General features: G+C 37.9%; 1 protein-coding gene across 1 annotated transcript in view; it reads right to left on the reverse strand.

Moving 5' to 3' along the window:
• Positions 1-8392: 8392 nt before the first annotated feature.
• CPXM2 (carboxypeptidase X, M14 family member 2) overlaps positions 8393-18691 on the reverse strand; it is a 78211-nt gene continuing 67912 nt past the window's right edge. Inside the window, exon 13 of the mRNA XM_005023173.6 lies at positions 8393-17851. Within this exon, the coding sequence (XP_005023230.3) occupies positions 17598-17851 (254 nt within the window). The 3' untranslated portion in view covers positions 8393-17597. The remainder of the gene's footprint in view (positions 17852-18691) is intronic.

An 18691-nucleotide genomic window follows, 5' to 3' on the forward strand; every position in this document is an offset into this window, starting at 1 on the left:
CTTGCAGGTGTTAAATCTGTGCTGTAGAAAAGCAGAAGAGACCCCCAGATGAGCTCAAAATTCTCAGACACTGAATAATTTCTAAATTAACCAACATGACATCATTTGTTCCCATATCTCCCCTTTCTTTTAAACAGCTCAGCAAGCAAGTTTCTGTTGTCCATCTTTCTGTGTGCACACTGTCCCTTCTCACTCACACACAGACAGTTTTGTGAGGATGTTGTGTGTGGGTTTATGAGCACTCAGCACTGGTGCTGAGATGCAATTATCTCAGAAAGACTGGCAGGGTTGGATGGGGAAAATAATATATTCATGCTCATCCCATAGCTGCTTTCAATTTATACTGAGGTCAATGCACAAAGCAAGCTTCAAAGGCAAATTTAGAGCATTAAAACAGTGTGACTGGTCAACCCAGGCAATAGCTTTCACCATTATCTTTGGGAGCAGAAGCTATAGATGTGCTGGCTCTGCAAACCTCAGTGCCATGATAATGTCCTCTCACAAGGGGAAGACATTTTCCAATGTCACTGATCCATCCTGGGCTCCAGGTTCAAGCAGACACCCTAGGGAAACCTACTAGCACAGCATAAGAAGTTTTCATTTGCTCTACTCGCCATTGCAACTGCTTTTTTTTCATCACTTAGGAAGGACCTTTCATATTACAAAACCCGACGCAAAGGAACATTCATTTCAGGAAAGTTTTGCCTGGAGATTTAGCAAAGACAGAATAATTATCCTGAATCTCATTTCAAAGGGCTTGTCATCCACATGGCTATAGAACTTCTTTCTTTTGCCAGCATTATGTTAGAACCCACTTACAAGCTTTACATCAACTTCTGCCACCCAGAATTTTAAAGGAAAGCAACTGTAATGCTAGCAACACAGTAGACGTGCATCCAGCATGGAAAAACATCTCCAAAAATATTAAAAGGAAAGAGCAAGCAGCAGTTCCAACCACTCCTCCCCTGCCTGCACCCTGATAGTGCATGCAGAGCACTGGGGACCACAGAGTTCAAGTGTCATCTAAAAATTAAACGTTTTAAAAATTATTTAAAGTTTAATAATTTAAAAATTAATAGTGCACCTTTGTTGCCTAGGTATCACATTTAATTCCTATTCTATTTACCCCAGCTATGTAGCATTTTCCCATATCTGCCTATACATGATGTCACTTTTGCTTTCGTTAGATCTTTAAGCACCTTAAACTGCAAAGTTGTCATCATTCAAACAGACAAGATCAAAGTGTGTTAAATACATTGTCATTTTCTTGTTTCTTGTAAGAGTTGGTAATAATCATAAACATTTCACAGATACCTTTAGGATATCCAGTGCTTTTATAATTTAGGAAGACAATTTTCTTTATAACTTTAGGAAATTTAATACTCCTCAAGAAATTAATGTAATTGCTCTGCTGAGCATTCACTTGCCTTCACTGCTGTTTAGGAGAGGCTAAATTGTAGGTTGCTTTTCAGCAGCAAGCTTTGCCTCTCTGCCAGTGGGGACGTGTCTCGCCTAGTCCCTGGGACTGCTTTTCCAATCAAAAGAGACATGCATTTCCAGACAGCAATTCAGAAACCCCATGTTGGACAGAGTGAGAGACCTATGTAAGTGGTATGTGATGTTGAAATGTCTAGACCTTCTTCCAATAAATTCGCTGAAAATGTTTCAATAGCAAATGACAGCAGAATGTTCTTGAGAGCCTGAAGTGACTTGTGGGATGGGACATTGTAGTGACTTTCCACCAAGACCAGTGGTCTTGGAATAAAGTCTCAGGCCAGAAAAAATTGGACTATTAAATTACCTATTTGCCTTCACAAAACATAAATACTAGATTTACAATCATGGATGATCTGTCATGTGTACACTAACAGAATCACTTCCAGCTGCAGTGCTTTGGAGTGGAGATAATAAAATAATTGTTAAGAAAATGTTTTAGTGAATCAGACATTTGGGGCCACCTGCCCTCAGGTAGGGTCAGTTAAAACTACTCCAGCACCAGTATATGATAACCTCACCTGTTTGTAAAACTCCTAGTGATCACTGTTCCACAAATCTTCTATCCTCTCCAGATAATTTCAGAGTTTTATTATTCTTCTAGTTATCTTACTCTCTATAAAAGCTAACATTTCTACAAACCTTGATGGAAACTCTACAGATCTTTATCTATTTTATGCATGTATAGTTATGGGAGGGAAAAATTAAACAGAAACTAAAAAAGTAAAGAAAACTTTCAGAGTAAAAAAAAAAATAATAATCGTTCCCCAGTTCTTTTCTGCTGCAAGAAACTCTTTGAAAGGGATAAATACTTGCACAATAAGACACGGCACATGTTGGCACAGTTTAGTTGCATTGTTTCCAAGCTGTTGATAAATCAAGAGAAAGACTGCCACATGATATTTTTGAGAAGACTTCAGGAAATGATGAAATTGAAAAAAATAAATTAACCCACATTTTCAAAACTTAATTTACAAAAAACTTGGTTGAAATCCGAGATTCTCACTTTTCAATGTTCTATATCTGTAAACTTTAAATCATAGAATCACAGGATGGTTTGATTGAAAGGGGACTTCAAGACAACGTCATTCCAATCCCCTTCCATGGCAGGAACACCTCCCACTAAATCAGGTTTCTCAAAGCCCCATCCAGCCTGGCCTTAAATTCTTTCAGGGATGGGGCATCCAAACCTTCTCCAGGCAACCTGCTCCACTGCCTCACCACCCTTTGAGTGAAGAATTTCCTCATATCTCACCTAAATCTACCCTCTTGTATTTTTAAAGCCATTACTCCTTATCCTATCACTGCACCCCTGACAAAGAGTCCCTCCCCAGCTCTCCTGTAGGCCCTGCTTAGGCACTGGCAGGATGCTATAAGGCCTCCCCGGAGTCTTCTCTTCTCCAGGCTCAACAACCCCAACTCCCTCAGCCTGGCTTCACAGGAGAGGTTCTCCATCCCTCTGGTCATTCTTGTGTCCCTCCTTGTGCTGGGGGCCCTAGGGATGAACGCAGCACTCCAGGTGGGGTCTCACAAGAGCAAAGTAGAGGGGGAGAACCACCTCCCTCGACCTGCTTGTCATGAAAGATGTTATTTTAGAAATTAAATATACATGACACACAACGTTTATGTCACATGTAAACTGTTAGTTGAATCCCTGATAGACTACATTATTTTCAACGCTGGTTTTTAAACCAGATTGGGAAAGAGTTAGTTACCTATGACGTTGGAGTATTTCTGTTAGGCTGCCTTAATTTTCCATACTGGAGAGCTCACTATGTTTTCTTGGCCATAAGAAAGCTGGTGTGTGTGTGTTTGTGTGTGTGCGTGTGCATGTGCACCAACCCATTCTGTTAGATAAACCCTGATGAGATACAAACAAGGGCAGCACCAGCAGGGCCCTCCTAGCTTCAGCACACGCTACACAATTACCCGCTGCCATAAAAAGGTATACATGGAAAGTAGGAGCTGAATATCCCATATGAGCTGAAAGCTGAGAGTTCCTCTGTAGTTTCGGCAGACAGGACCAGGGTTTTACATCCTTTAAATGGTACCAGACACTAAGGCTGGCATGTGGGGCAGATGTATTTCTATTTGCTCCTGTAATACTTGTGTGTTTTTACAATCAATGTCCTTTTTAGTTCTCTGAATGTCATTATGAGAGCTCCCATGTTGCTCTTATGTGGATTCTTTTGTCTAAACAGAATAAACATACCCTGAAGTGATATCTGCTGCTCTTAGCATAGCACAACTCTCACACTGAATTTACTTGTCAGATCTGTGTCTCAGCAGCTTCAGATGCTAAAAATTCCAGGATTTTCCAGAGAACAAAGTAGGAATTATGAAAAACAGGTACTTAAAATGTTGAAAATTACTGCAACCATTATCAAAAGATGTTTTTCTATAAAAAGATCCTCCTGAACCACGTGCTTCCAGAGAAAAAGGATGCCACAAAAGTCAGCAGTCAACATTATAAAAATTGCAACAGCAGACAACATCAGAAGCTAACAACAAACCTGACAGTTCTGAGGCTCAGGCTTGACCCAAGTGTTTTCTGAACTCAGACAAAAGTGCAAGAGACAAGGCAGCACTTTGCTGTGTTAATTATTTACATAGGTACACACTTTCTCACTACTGAAACTTATTGTTTAATCGGTATGAGAAGACGACAACAACAACAACAAAACAGCAGTCTATTCAAAGTTTTTGATACATACAAAGTCATGATAAGTTCATTTTCACAAGACTTCCCTTTCCTTCCACTTTTCTCATATAAAGATTGCTTTCAGCGCTTTGTCATCTGTCCTGGTTTAATCCATTAAAAAAATATCTGTACAGCATGAAACATTGCTGTTGATCTCATAAAGTGTCTTCTAATAATTACAGGTTTTAAGCAAGCTAAAGACAGAAACTGGTTGAAACAAAGCTTGTAGTGAAAAGGAACATGAAAAAAATGAGTAGGAGTATGGTAATTACATGCTTATGACTGTGACAGTAGGCAAAAGAAAACAGAACAGCAGATGGTATCTAAATCTAAAGGAAAATGTAAATGATGCTAAACTCAGACAGTTCTCTAAATAATGCTTTATTTAGCAGCAGGTAGATGTTCCACCTGCTAGATAATTCAAGGACATGCATCCTATATAGAAGGGACAGAATAGACTTCTTTGTTTGATATCTGACATTATCGTTATGTTATGTACTGCAAGGCCTGTACTTCACCTTTCTGGCCATCTCTATGATTTTGCTATTGATTAAGTTACATTAGATTTGATGCTTGTCTTTGGTAGTCACACAAAACATCACCTCTTCTGTGACCTTGGTAGACTTAGCATGGACATTTGCAATGTAGCCAAAGTTGTAGCTGGCCTCTAATTCAGTGAGGAAAATAAACATAACACTAAAAGCCAACAAAAATAGCCAGCTTTTTAGGACTTGCCCCCAGGAATGTGGCTAAGCAGTCATAAAGGTGTCATCTGAGTGCATGTAATGCAAGAAATCATGTCTCCCTGATTTTACATGTCTGTGCCTGCAATTGAGCCCAAAAGGGCAAGAGGTGATGGGAAGGGGCCCTGGCCAGCAAAATGCCTGAGAGAAAAAGAGTTTTTTCACAGAAAGGTAAAAACTGGGACATGGGTGCAGCCCAAATGTTTCACCAGCAAAAGCAACACATTGGGTCTTAAAAACTACTGGCTGAAGTATGCCTGTTTCCAGCTATGAACTACTAGGTGTGTGTATAAACAGAGTTAATAAGTTTCTTTGGCCTTGTTTTGCTCATGTTGTTATAATTCTGGAACCAGCAAAGTATGAGACCACTCTGTAGAGCCAGGATGTATTCATTGAAAGGTATTTTAAGTCATACTTTATTTCTCCATTCCAATGTAAGAGGTTGAAGAGGCAGTGAAAATATGTCTATGCATTCTTTAGTATTTATATACTTACATATTTATATATGTACATATTTATTACATGTTTTATAAATGTATTTCTCCAGAAGATGCTAAAAATGCAATAAAATCTATTATCTGTTAAAAATAGTCTTTTTTTTTAATAATATTTTAAAAGTATAATTATTTTCACTTTTCCTATGTCAACAGAACCTAACAAATATTGTTGCCAGCAAATATTGAATATATAGAGACTGTGAAATCATCATCTTGGAAGAACTTGTGATTACTTTAGATTGCTTGCTCCTCCAGTGTCTGGCCAATTTGCCCAGACATTCTCCAGGGACTGAGGCATATTGTTGTCCATGGTAGAAGTGAGCAGTTAGTTGATGAGATTTTGAAGATGCTGCCTCTGTCTTTCTAATTTTACTTTCTCTTCCTCTGTACCCCAAGTTGCATTCATGTTCTAAAATCCCCAATTTTGAGGATTTTCCTGGAGAGCTAAGTGTTCAGCATGGCCCAAATGACTTCCCAGTCTCACGCTCCTTGTGCTGATCATCCTCAGCACTCATGAGCCCGCACAGCAAACCTGCAACATCCTTTTCAGTTTTGCTTTAAGCTCAAGACTTTGAGTACATGGTCCCAAGCTGTCTAACAATGTGCTTTTTCCTTCTTTCTATCTCAGCTCCAACTGGCCCATGCTATGACCTGCAGATGGGCTGATGAGATACTGCTTGTTATTCCGTATATTTTTCTTCTGTCAATAGATGCAGGTGCACACACTGCTGAAATGGTTTCCCCTGGAGCCTGCAGCTCTTAATCATCCTATTAAAATGATTGTGTATTTGCCATAATCTTCACATTAAAATTATCTGCTTTGCATACACAGAGCTGTTCAAATTATTTGTTGTGAACAGCTGATTGAATTGAGTTTGGTTTGCTGTTTACAAATCATCCCCTGATAGTTCTCAGTTTTATGGAGATGGTGAGTCACTGAAACTTAACATACTTCAGGTATCTGTTGCTTTTGGGCACAAGCACCGTTCCTCACAGTGAGCTGATCTTGGCACCCACTTTCTGAAATGTGGTGGGGCACCTTCCACACTTCTTTGCATATGTTTAGCATCTATCCTGGTGCCATCTCTGGGCTTCAGCAGGGTATCTGAGATTTCCTAATCCTGACTGCATGCTTGAGACAGGAAGAACTGGATGTCCCTAAAGCAGCAACATAACAGAAATAGCCTTGGTGACATCTTGGCAGCAGCAGCCTCTGTGGATAGGGATAAGCCATCAAAATAGATACATGTGCTGCCTTCTGCTTGTGTGGAACCTGCACATTTTTGTCTTTCCACACTGCTCTTCAGCCTTCTGTTCCAACCGGCTGATGTGCATAAAACAAGGAAGCTTCCAGGCAGCTGTTAATGTCAGTTGATGTAATTGCTAGCTTTAAATATCTTGCTTACCCAGACACAGTGGGTAGATGTGAAAGTGCTGCTCCTGCCTCAGAGCAAGAGGAAGAAGATGACAGCCTCAGATATCTTCTAGTACTTCTTCAGAATCCGTGATTTCAAAAAAAAAAAAAAATAAAAATGCTAGCTACCACAGTGACCATGAAGACCTCTCCTGCTCTGTTGTTTGTTTTTAAATTGTTTAGCATGTTTTTATATTGAGGTTCAAGAACCCTGAGTTTTTTTGCCTTGCAGAAAGAAATGTGCATGCATATGGAATATCTCAAGGGCTTTATGAAGTTTAGGAAGACTTCTGCTATTTAGGAATGGTGCAGGTGAACTTTTAATCAGGAAATACAATAGTATTTTAGAGTTAGTTTTGTAGTTTTCACAAAATACATTTGTTTATAACAAATGCTCAAAAAGATATGCGCTTTATTAAAGCAAATTTAGCTTTCATACCTTTGAAAATTGTGATGTTATTCCAGAGACAAAGGCAGTGAGCAGAAAAAATACCAAACACTGCTGTGAATACTGCTGTGACCACCCCCTCCCCTTCCACTTTGTATTCACAAGAAAAAAACTTGATAGAGACAAGCACTGGTGATGCTCCTCGGTTTGTTTGTACATGTTCTGTTTGCCTGAACACAGGAGGAATGAAAAAACAAGGAAACATTCTCCTTGCTCCCAAATCTCTTTTCTCTCACCTCCTCTCCCTTTGGGATGTTTTGCATGAGCATGCTGCCAGCATCTCTCTCAGGCTTTTTCTTGGTTTATTTCTTGGCCCATTACACTGATTCTCTCCCAGTCATCAATACCACCGCCAGTAACCGGCTTTTTGGAGAGGGCTGGCTGATGGAGGCATTTACAGCTGAATTTTGGGGAGTTTCTAGAAAATCCATAATAAATGTACAGTTTTGGATATGCCATCCACATCACTCCCCACATTTCCTTACAGTGCCACCTACCTCTATTGGGACCCCATGGCTGGTCTCCATTTCTCTCTCTTGCAGCAGTACAGCATCACAAAACCTTATTTCACCAAAACATGGTGATTTTCAGCAGAGACTTGGACTACGGGTCTCTCTCTGGGAGGCTAATGCTTCCTCCTTAAAGTATTGGGTATACAGTTTAGAGAGCACAGAAAAGAAAGAAGGGGCAAAGGAGCAAAAGTACTGTTGGTTAATTAAAGAGCTTATTAAAGTGATTTCCTGGGTACAGAAAATGATTTCCTGGGTACAGAAAATGCACTTATAAGCTCAATGTTAATGGTGATCACAGAACTCATAAAAAAAGCAATCTTAGGAAGGAACAAGTGAAAAAAAAAATATATATCTTCACAATAATATCAAGTCATCGTCTTCAAATTTTTATTCTGGCTCATGCAAAGTCATGAGTTCAGCTTAAAAATGAGGAGAAAATATAACAGGACATTGTTATTTGGCTATGGCTTCTCCAGATGCTTATAACCATCTGATATGGGGCTCTCCTTTACAACTCTGAAGGCTAGAAATTTCTTCTAACAAAAGAAAAGCTGAGCTTCTTCAGGGAGATCTCCAACATAACTACAAGAGTTGGCAGCATTTTATCAGAACTCAAATTACAAGTCATTTTTTAGTAGTGTGTTTACGGCAGCACCCACGATGTGCTGGACCTTTTACAAACATTCAAGTGGCAATGGGTCACAAATTCTTGTGCAGAAAATCATCATAGTTTCACAGCAAGAATCAGATAAAAAATAACTCTTGGTGAGCCATGACACTGTTTTAAATGTTTGATAAGGAAGTCTACCAAATGCAGTGACAAAGTGTCTGGGCAATTTTATCTTGACATCAGTAGATTTGGTTTGTCTTCAACAGGTAAACATTTGTTCTTGTTACCTCCCTAAAGCTTCTTTATAACCTGGCTAAAATAAAAACCTGGCAAAGATATTTCAAGATAGCATTTTCAGATGCAGAATTCACATGAGACATTGGGTTTTCTTTAGCAGTATTTTTTTTTTCTTTCTATTTTTTTCTCCTTACTTTTTTGGAGGGTTGGAGGGATATTGAAACAAGTATATTCCATCTCAAGTTCTTAGGCTACAGCTAGATCACTGAAACAAATTCATCAACATATAATCAGGAAAGCTGATAAATACTATAGACTCCTACACTCTGCTCTGATTGTTGCTATAATAAGGCTACATCTGTACAGTTTGGTTTTCCTAATGTCAAACAATTGGCAGCTCTGTAGCACTGATGCCCCCTGAGGGCTGCCTGTTCTTGTGATTGCTTCTGTCTACTGCAAGTAAACATGGGAAGTGTACACTACGTGCCCACACAGAAGCATATAAACACACACACACTTGTATTGTCATGGGTCATAATAACTCATTTCTACTCTACCATCTTCAGCATCCTTATTTGCACCTTTGTCCCCCTCCAGAGTATATTTTATCCCTAATAATACACATTGATTTTATTTTAATTTGTGAATGGATCATTTCAGCATCCTCAACAGTTCTATAACATCTTTCTAGAAACTCAGCACCTCTCCCCAGATTCTCTGATGTGGGACTGTGGTAATTCAGAGCTGTGCCTGTGCCAGGTATGGGCCAAAAAATCTGGAAAACAAGAGGTGAATGGAGTCCCGTCTTGGCTTATTTCACATTTGCTCCACTGGCTGTCCATCTTCCTGCCATTATAAGAATATTACACCGTTTTCTCTTTCACAACAAATAAGAATTTCATGTCAAATGATTAACTCATTGGTAGAATGCTTCCTTGACCATCTGATTTCCTATCCTGAGCTTTTACCAGCTCTCTTCCAGTTCCCTTGGTGTGAAAAGTACCCCTACTTCCCCTCCTACCAGATCTGAAAATTCAGAGTCATTTTCTGTTATTTGAAAAATTGCAGTTATCAATGTTCAGGGAGAAATGATTTGTGAGCATCTGCTTCTGAACTCTCTGGTTTGGGCCAGAAATCTTGAAATGCCATCACTATGGCTGTTCTTTGTTGGACATCTCACTGAATGCTTCAAAAGAAAAGACTATTTGAAAAGTCAGGAAAAGGCAAGTTCAGGGAAGATTTTTTTCTGGACAAATAGGTGAAAAGAAGCTTTTGACTGTAATCTTCTTTTCCATGTTTCAGCTTTGCCCTGAAAATCTGTTCTCTCTCTGTCGTTTTTCTTTGTGCTGCTCTCATGCTTTTTCTGTTCTCATTACCCAAACATTAGACCTAAGAAGTTAACGTGTTCCCTGCAGATTACAAAGATGAGAGTCTGTGAAGTTCTATTGATTTATACTTTGTGCAGATCTTGTCCACAGTATTTCTTTTCAACCAGTATTTTCAGAAATGGGGAAAGGTTGCACTTCTTCATTGTCCCTGGAGTTTGTGCCAGTAAGCCACAAAACAAGTGGCCAGATGAAACTCCATCATTTTCAAGTGCTTATTACGTTTGATTTTCAGTCCAACAGCAAATCATCCAGCAGTCAAAGAATTAATAATACATTTGAAGAGTGTGATAAGCTGAAAAGCACTCTCTGGAGACCCATACTGCTTTAAGAATGATAAATTTCTTCTGAAGCCAAGATGGAAATTCATTGGTTAATTTTACAGACACTTTCATTAGTGAGAAACTGATTTTCTTATGCTGGATTTTCTCCAAATCATGTATGTTTTGCACATCACCTAATGCTGAAGGTGGCATAGTTATTGACAATACAGTGCCATCAGTATTTGAATTTTGAGTGACTCAGACTCATTAAAATGGTCCCTGGTGACCTTTTTAGGGCAACAGTGCTACAAACTGTGCAATGAAACATAACTGCAAAAATTCAATAAAACCACATGCCAAATATCTCTCAAGAATACCTCAAGTTTTAACATTTAAGCAACATAGTGTAGGATTTTAAAGTGGCATAGAAACAGAGACAACAAGTGATAGCAGAATATTTAGAATTAAACTAAATAAGTAGATTTAACAGTTTACACATAGTTTCTGGTGTAGCTGTTGATTTGATTGCCTTGGTCCTTCAACGCAAACATAGGGGGGCTGAAATGTTGCCAGAAAGCATTATGTTATCAGAGCAGCTCTAGATATGATTCATTACCAAAAGTAGAAGAATAAGCTTTTGCATTTGGGAAGATACAGGGTAGATAATAGACACAGACCCTGTTTTCCCATTCACTTCCCACTCTTTTCCTGGTTTTACTATAAATCTATCAGTTTTGTTTCTGAAGATCTGATCTGAACTTGAGGCCACCAGGAGCTGATCAGTGAGCTGGCATAGAGCTATGGCATGCTTCTGGAAGACAACCAAAGTAATAAGTAATGACTCAATTTGCCTTCAAATTAGAGGTCTCAGGAAACTGTAATAAATAGGAATGTAGGAATGTGATTTTAAAGCCCTTTGCATTAAAAAAAAAAAAAAAAAAGAAAAAAAGAAAAAAAAGAAAAAAAGAAAATCACAACAAACCACAAACAAAACACCTGAGGCCATGTAATCAGATTCGGGTCCTTGTGGTAAGAAATAGATCTCAAATTTAAATCCCTCTGGTCTATTCAAGTGAGATTATGCTGTCATTGATCCTTATTAACCTAGGTATTGAATTTCTGTCACATCTAAAACATGAAAAGTAATTCCATTTTTCATACCTTACTTGCTGACAATAATGCTGGCTGAATTTTGTTAGATCTTTAAATGATGGTTTACCCTGAATGCTCTTTTCTGTTGCTCTTGGGAGAGTACTGAGTTAATAAGAATGACTATGGTGTTGACATAAGTGGTGTATTGAATTCTAGACAGCAGCTGCTGCAAATTAAGTGAGAGTTAATGATTAGAATAATTAAAATATCAGGTGGTTGATGGAACTGAATATGATAATAGGTGGAAATTGTTGTTAACATTTTTCTCTAAACAACACCAGTATTTCAGAATACACCACAGAGATTTGGAATGGAAATTAATTTAAAAGAAAAGAGAAAGCTTTCTTTCCACACCCATGTTTTGGTATTAATATTGATAAATATTATTCAAAAATGCAGAGAAAGACTTTTGCTTGTTTATTTTGCTTGCTGAAAAAAATATATACATTTTATCTCATCTCATTCTCAGCCCATTCTTAATACGTATTTTTAAACTGATGTTATCACAAGCCTATCTGGGATCCTACTGTCTGGGCACTTAGCAAGCTGCCATCCTTGAAACTACATACTGGCTCACTCCATTTATGTATTTCTTTAGATCTGGATATGCCCTCTTCCATATACCGTTTTCTGGCCTTGGAATTCACTCTGTGAACATTGAAGCTTTATCTTATGAGACACCATCTTTCAGATGCTATCAGGCTCAGTCTACATGAAACATCACAGTTCGTCAGTGAAGAGCAAAGGGCAGGATGGTTTGTTATTTAACCCACTGGAGACAAGTGATCATTTTGGTACAGAACTCAACTTTAAATACATCTATATTTTTTTCATAAAGTCTTGCAGAAATTATAAAAATCTGAATGAGCCTGGCTGATGAGGAGAGGTAAGTGCCTGAAAGGTCTCTGAAGATCAGTTTTGTAGAGAGAGTCAAGCAAAGAGGCCTGAGCAGAAAACTGCAGGGGATATTATTTAACCTAGCCCGTACAAACCACCAAACACAAGGGAAGTGAAGGTGGGTGTATAACCTCTTAGAGCCTGGCTCTCTGTATCAGATTATTGAAGGTGTTCATATGAATGAAAAGGCAGATAGCATGGAAAAACAGATATAATGTACCTTTATATTCATTACCTGAGTTTTTTTTTTTTTTTTTAAATTGATAAATGTTTTATTTTCAGCTAGTAATGAATTAAAATGGTATACCAAAAATCATCCAACAAACTTAGCCCCTCTGAAATTTAAAGGCATAAACCCATCCTTTTGCTGCCTAATGAGCAAGAAGCATACAATGAACAGAACACTGTTTAAAATATTCAGTGTAGAGAAATAATCCAAATCTCCATTAAAGAAAAAAAAATAAATAAAAAGGTAATTTGCCAGGTTAAGAAGACAGAGGAGCTACCTGTCTTTCAAATTGTCCTGCAAACCTGAACGTGGAGTTGGTGGATTTGTAAATCTCACCTAGACTTACTCTGGCAATATATACTGCACAATGATGACTACATCAGTGGAGGTTAGCAGACAATAGTTATTTACTGACTTACTGTTCCAGGCACAAGATTGCATTCACCATGATGGCTTCATTGACCATAAATTTTGCTGCTCAAAAATCTTATTAAAGTGTCACAGTGAAATACAAAAATGTCATCTCAAGCTAAATGACCTTTAAAAAGAAATTAAAGATTAGTAAGCACATCCGACTATGTATAAATGTGATTTAAGCTTGGCAAAATGAGGAAATACCTTAAACATCTACAAGTTAATCTCCTGAAGCTTAAAAACATTCATAGCTTTTTATTAAGGACTGGTTCACCTATTATACCTATTAATGGAGAGGACTGAAAAAAGTGCTTGCCATTGTGGTAGCACAGATAAGCATAGGCAAAAGCGGTACTAAAATTACCCATGAAATCAACTGTAAAAAAGCAGTGCCCCTCTCTCCGTGTGTGCAACAGCTACAGTAAGAAAGAAAGAAAGAAAGAAAAAAAAGTATTTGAAAGGTATGTCCTCTTATTGAGTAAGAAATAGAGCTTCTTTGCTCTCTTGTTGGATAGTTGGTAGGTGTATACATAGCTGCTTATCCTGCAGCGTTCCCATGCCAGCCTAGCATCATACCACAGCAGGACGTGATACTGCTCCAATCCATACCATTGGCATAGGCTTGTATATTTCCTCATGCCAGGCTGGTGGCTGCAACCTGGCTGAATTCACATGGGTACCCTACAAAGTTAAATGAGGCACTTCTGCCTCCAAAGTTGGATATTTTACATACCAACTTTAAAGGTTAACTAATGAAAGGTGTTGGTGCGACACCATTTGTACTCTGTTTCAAGTTAACTCATCTTTCTTCAGGCGTTTCTCAGAAAGGTCCAGCACCCACTGTAGAATGATGAGAGGCAAGTAAATCTGGTTGTATAACTGTTACTGACAGTTAAAATCCATGCTTTGTGAAGATATCCCAAATTCATTGAAAATAATGAGCTAAATTTAGAGGGAAAAAGCCTCCACAACTGTACATGGATAAGGGAAGGAAAAGTATTTGGTAAAAGAAGTTGAAAATACACAACAGGCTTAAAACATTCAATGAAACTTTGCATTTCCTCTTCAGTGTAGTCAATAACTTAATCTGCATTCATTTTTATCAGTGTATTTTACCCACAATGAGTTCAACATCACAATACTCAGATAATCCTACTTGTCTTCTGGTGCCAGCAGATTAAATTTGAGTTAGAGATTACCAAGATTCAGTACACTCATACCAACATGTGTAAGTAGATATCGTTTTAGTAGATACAGTACTATTGGCTTCAGCATTCTCAAGCCAATTTGCAGATACTAAGACCTGTCTTCCAGTGGGCAGCATACCTGTAGTAACTAAAAAGGATGACAAAAATTGAGAGGTGGTTATAGAAACTATGATAATTAAACAGATAAAAAATGAATAACTAGATGGCATGACATGGGGACTCAAGGAGAAGCCAGCCAGCTCATGCTGTATTTTATGACTGTCAGCACTCTGCATGGGAGCAGAAGACTGATGGCTGGTATTATCAAAGAGAGTGGAATACGTCCTGTTACAACCTTTTATTTGTTCAACCTTTACTGCGTGGGTGAGATTGTGGAGCTGAATTTCTTATTACTTGAAATAATTGTATTTTTTTCCTTTATATCAGGAATGATCAAAGCTTGGAAAAATCCTCATATATGTAGCTGTTAAAATGAAACTGTAATTATAAAAGGAGTGTATCTATCTTAAGATTTATTTCCTTTCTTTTCTTTAGGGTTACAAATTTTCCTACAACAATAAAATGAAAGAAGATAAAAAGCACAGAATTTAGAATAAAATACTATTTTAAAGATGGGGAAAAAGTAGATAACTAGAAAATACTGGCATCTGAATTTATTGGTTTGTGGCATGGATATATGTGGAGATTAAATAGCAGTACCATGTATTTAAAAAGAAAAAAAAAGAAAAAAAAAAAAAAAAAGGAAAGAACATTTTAACTCCCAAGTGCATTACTATAGTAGCAAATAGGGCACACTTCATTTTGCTATTATTGTATTCAGGGCAGGCATAAGCATCTTATCTCAGCATGAGATATTCACGTGTCTGAAGTTACTAGTAAAATTCCTTTGAACTTGAGCGTTCAGTTTAAAGGTGCTGAACAAACACAAAATAATTGCAGTGATGACTATACTTGATGTCTATTAGGCCATTTATTTAGTAATGCCTGGACCAAAACAGACTAAGGTCACCTGCATTAGTCATAGTTCTGCTACACTCAAGTACATTTAAGCACTAGTCACTGCCAACAGAGAACACCAGGGCCACTGTCTTCAGCATTTATGTTAGTGAGGTCTGCAACAATCAGAATCCACTTTATTTTAGCTAACAGACATCAAATGCCTTCCCATGAGATCCACTTCTCACTACTGAACAAAAAATGTCTTGTTTGTTGAGATAACCTGATACCTGGGAACAGAGCATAGGGACAGTTAGGTTTGTAAAGTTAATCTCAGAACAGCCTGAAAAGTTATTGCAAGGTAGAAAGAACTGACCTGTCAGGACTGACCGTCCAGCTAGGGATTTCCACCTTCAATCTGAATATTAGTGAATTAAATGTGCCTCCTCATTTCCCTGTTTGCATCTTTGTGCAAACAACCCCCCAGCAAAATGACTGGGACTTCATAGGATTCAAGAAAGAAGTTACCTAAGGAACTTCATCAGTTCATAACACAAAAATCAGGCATGCTGGCAAATTAGCAGGAAAATTAGCAGGAAAATTTTTATGCTGTCACTACTAAAAAAAAAAAAAAAAAAAGTTTCTCATCATTGCCTGAAAAAAGAATGAAATCACTTGTCCTTTCTCAGATGCTAAAAAAAACCTTCTTGACAACTTTGCTGTTAAGTTTGTAGCTCAAAATAAAAATATGGAACACAGAATGTTGTAAAGGTGGTAAATAGAGTGAAAAAAGTAAAACATCATTCAAAATGCTAATGTGATGATTGGATTATTTTGTTTACATCTATTATTTAATTTAAATGATGTTGACTAGGAGCTGGAGTTCCATAATTTCAGTTATAGAAAATTATGTGTGCACCCTGTTATTTTCTTTGTGCCTTTGCTGTCAAATACATTGCTGTTATTTAATGGAATTTGCAGAACAAGCATAGGCTGGAATTGTCTATGAAATTTAATAATAGGACTATTTATTATGCAAGGGTTCATGATTATATTATTCATTCTGAAATCTTTTGCCTTTTGTGTTTACAAGATTCTTTGCTGACAAGAAAAAAGATTTAGTACAGATGGCAAGCAATATTTTTACAGTAAGTTTTCTATTTAGTTTATTTCTCCTGTTTTGAGTGATAGTTGGGTGAATGTCTTTTCCAAGAATCATATCAAGATAGGCAAGAACTGTAATAGCAATTAAAAAGTTTTAAACAAACTCTATTTGGAAGTGTACATTGCAGCCTCACTACCATGCATATTAAAAATGTTTGTTTATCCACAGACTTTTGACTGGCTAAAAAGGTACAGCTGGCCCTTCTTTTGGTATAACTAAGGTCATGACATTGAAGTTGACAGAGCAAAGTTGATTTTCACCAGCTGATGGTTTGATGAGTGTTTATTTAGTTCATTCTTTCCTAGATCTGATCTGCATCTTTACCAAACCTCAATCCTATCCCGCTGTACAACTTTGTTACTTAAAAGGCAATAAAAAAGCAGAAATCCAGCACTAAGAGTAGTGAGGCCAGAAAAGCAGTAGCTGTAGTGGTAAGATGAAGAGACCATGTAGAGGAACATGGAATCTTTTGCATGTTATGGAAGACAGGGACACAAGGTGTGCATGAGCACAAAAGGCACTTATAGGCAGGCCAAAATCAAGATGCTGCCAGTGGATTTGTGAACATGCCCATGACCAAGCCTGCATCTATGATGAAAGCTTCATTTTGAGTCCTTCTCCTGGGTCAGAGAGGATGCGCTATGGCACAGTGCTGCAGTGATGTTTATCAAGCAACTTTTTCTTAGAGGTTTAGAAAATACAGCTTTTTAAACGAGAAGAGAAAATGTTCTAGGCATTAAGTTCAGCAATCAGATTATGATGCTTGTCCAAAAGTCTCTTTCAGGGAAAGAGACTGAAATTTGACACATTTTAATAATGTTCAGCAGAAGCTGTGCCCTCTCAGCTTTCCTCCCATATGTGGATAAAATGTAAAGAGTGTCAAAACTTTTTTGAATTGCAAAAATATATCAATTTTATACTTTAGAAACACCATTTTTCATTTTTTTCTTTCAAAACAACATTTCTCATGTACAAGTATCTCTTTTTTTTTTTCTTTTCTATATTTAAAGAAAACAGATTTACAAAGGATTAAATAATCCACAGGCAAAAAAAAAATCACTTCAGTTTAACTCAAAACATCTTTTTACATTCCTTACGCCTCTCCCCCCACACACTGGGGCTTATTTCTCTTCAACTCAAACTGAATTTTGTTTCCAATTTTTCTCCAAAATGACAAACCCACATCCAGCTCCCCTAACAGAAAGGCCTCGTGCAGGAAAATGCGTATGAAGAGATGGGCTACATAACTCTCACTACTGCTACAGCTGGGCTGATCGAGGCAGAGCTGAGGCCTATCTCCGCTGCCGCCACTGCCGTGCCCGCTGCCGGAGCCGCCGCAGGGACAGGCTGATTGGCTGCTTCCCAAACTTCCTCATAATTTCCTTGATCCTCGCCATGTTGGTTTTGGAGATGGTGAAGTCGCACTGGGTGGCTCCCATGTCATAGCCCACCTCACAGGTCTTGGTGGCGCCGGTGTAGCCCTCCGCTTTCACGCCGACCACGTATTCCCCTGGGTTGAGAAGCCGCCAGTAATCCCCATCAGCTCCTGTTAGGAAAAAGGAAGGTTTTAGGACAGGGCTCCTTTCTTAAGCAGGGACCTACTTGCACCATATGAGGTCCTGGCCAGACCACCTGTACACACATAGGTTGGTGGTGGGGCTATGTGAGAGTGTGTACCATATCGACTCTGAGATCTAAGCATCCCCTTCCATAAAATCTTACATTGAGCTTTATTATGCTATTTTTCCTACAAACTATAATTCATCAGGGTACTTCACCACTTGCTTACCTGTAAATGCATAAACAGAGTCACTGTAATCAACTAAATCACTTGTGCATAAAACATTGTATTTTAACACCTCATTGAATCAGGGCTTTCCTTTCCATTCATCTTGGTTTACCCATATATACACTAGGATGGTTTTAGACTTCTTTTAAAATACTATTTTAACTAGGAAGTATGCATCACTGAGGACTAAAAACAATGAAATATCAACATCTGAAATTAATTTTTCAGCCTATCCGGGGAAGACCCACTGTGGACTGAAAGTGCATATTCAAATATGCAATTATATATATAAATAGAAATGAAACATCTTGCATACAAAGAGTTTTTGTTTATTTGTTTTTAGTACTAATATTTACTGACAGCCCTACTACCACTAGCCTTGGGTTGCTTACAACGTAGTGTTGCAAAAACTAAAGACAATTTGCATGAAAATATTTTATTTGGAAAAAAATCAGACTAGCTGGCTTCTGTTTAAAGAAAAAATATTTTAATTTAGGCCTTTGTAAAACAGAAAGTGTTTACAAGCAGTAAGCGTTAGCAAAACAGCAATATCTACTATACCCTGATATTGAAGCTTTTGACTGCAAGCATGAAATT

Source organism: Anas platyrhynchos, chromosome 6, assembly GCF_047663525.1.
Source record: "Anas platyrhynchos isolate ZD024472 breed Pekin duck chromosome 6, IASCAAS_PekinDuck_T2T, whole genome shotgun sequence".
Taxonomy (NCBI): Eukaryota; Metazoa; Chordata; class Aves; order Anseriformes; family Anatidae; genus Anas; species Anas platyrhynchos.